This window comes from Galeopterus variegatus, unplaced genomic scaffold (assembly GCF_000696425.1).
Source record: "Galeopterus variegatus unplaced genomic scaffold, G_variegatus-3.0.2 Scaffold6354, whole genome shotgun sequence".
NCBI classification, from domain to species: Eukaryota; Metazoa; Chordata; class Mammalia; order Dermoptera; family Cynocephalidae; genus Galeopterus; species Galeopterus variegatus.
In genome coordinates, this window is record NW_007732465.1 from 100,864 (window position 1) to 102,773 (window position 1,910).

The 1,910-nt window shown below is 31.2% G+C and overlaps 1 protein-coding gene across 1 annotated transcript in view; it reads right to left on the reverse strand.

Annotated features, from left to right (window-relative positions):
* ANO5 (anoctamin 5) overlaps positions 1–1,910 on the reverse strand; it is a 29,956-nt gene that overhangs the window by 5,099 nt on the left and 22,947 nt on the right. Inside the window, exon 12 of the mRNA XM_008590769.1 lies at positions 749–927. Within this exon, the coding sequence (XP_008588991.1) occupies positions 749–927 (179 nt within the window). The remainder of the gene's footprint in view (positions 1–748; positions 928–1,910) is intronic.

Sequence of the window (1,910 nt, forward strand, 5' to 3'; positions counted from 1 at the left end):
ATCTATCTATCTATCTATCTATCTATCTATCTATCTATCTATCTATCTATCTATCTCTGTAATGGTCAGCCACACAACCTGCCCCCCCAATAATGTATAGATATGTAAAATCTTTATAGATAAAGACATAATTTCTTTAAATCATATAGTGAAAAGACCCTCATAGTATGAAGGTACTCCAAAAAATTCATTGAAAGATTTGTATTATCTTTCAATTCTATTTTTCCAGGAATTTTTGAAGTACCCTTGTATATGACATACTGAGAGTGCAGAAACAATAGGTTCATATATCCAATTTCACATTCCCTACCCAGAAGAAACTTTTTAAATGGAATGGCTGGTGAACTACTTATATTATTATATGGTTATTTCTCTCTTTCTCACTTTCTTTTCTGAAGATATATTATTCAATTCAAGAAAGTTAAATGTATGTGTAACATGATCATGTTGCGTGATCTATGGATATTACAATTTAGGACCAAGGAGCATTTGTTGCTGAGTGATCCTTTCAATAAATTTAGAAAATAAGAAACATTTATAACTGAAAATTGACATTATCTTTACCCACAACACTTTCTTATTTTTGGACATTCTACCTTTCCAAATCATAATAATATGATGTGTGAATTCTAGAATTGATGCACTTTATTTATCCCTAATTTTTGTTGACTCAAGTAAATCATTTACATTGTAAGACATAAAGGGAACGAATAACTTAAAATTAAAACCTAAACAAACAAAAGAAAACCTGCAAGTGGTGAAGTCTCGTTTTTCCGAAGGTGCAGTGTTGTTTGGAAAATCAGCTATTAGGAACGTTGACAGGCTGTTATTGACATATCCTCTCAAAGGCTGTGTGGCATCTGTTGAGTAGGCGTAATAGTAAACTAAACGGGGAATGATGTCCGATGTAAATGCAACAATAAAAGCCTGAGGGACAAAGCAAGAGGAGGATCATGAGTTGCCAATCTAGTTTTAGAAATATCTGATTTGTCAGTCCCATGAACCATGAAAAATGATTAAAATACTATTATAAACAATATTAAGACATGAGTTTTTGGCCTAATACGTGAAACAGCTCGATTACAGTGTGTAATTAGTATTTCATAGCATTCCAAAATTTCACAGCTACAACATCATTAGGCTGAGAACTGAACCTAAATGTATCTGTCTCTGAGAACCAGGCTCTTTCTACAATGCCACGTTATTTCCTACATTTCTTATTCTTTCATAGCACAGTTCTGCTGTCCTTAACAAATTCACTTCCCTGTAGGGAAAACGAAAAAGACAGAAGACCAAGTGCTGGTAAATTTCTCACAGCTCAGTGCAATTAATTTCAGTATTTGATTGTATGGGAATGGTGTTTTCCTATACTTTTCTAAGCTCTGGAATTGTACAAATAGTATCTTTTAGGTTAGATAGGTCAATTTACAACCACCTGGCTCTGGCATCTACATTTTTAGTGGCAGATTTTCCAAAACTTTTAATATTACTTCTATGGCTAGTGGTCCATTCAGGTTTCAAATCACTTATAAACTTGGCATATTTTATTTTCCATGAAAATTGGTCATTTCAAATAGATTTCAAAATTTATTTGAGTAAATGGGTACATAGCAGTCTCATTATTATTTCAGGGTTTTGCTTATTATGTCTTTTCAACACATTGACTCTTGATTTACTTAGCAATTATATTAGTTTTTGTTTATTTTCTGATTTATTTCTGATATCTTTATTCTTTTTCACTACTTTCTCTTGAATCATTTTATATGTTTTCCTTAATATCTTAAGTTTCATGCTCAGCTCATATTATCCAATCTTCTTTTTTTAATAATAAAAGCATTTATAACTGTGGTTTTATTTCATTCCTATTGGTTTTCTTTTTTTTTTTTTTTTTCCTTTTTTTTGTCTTTTTT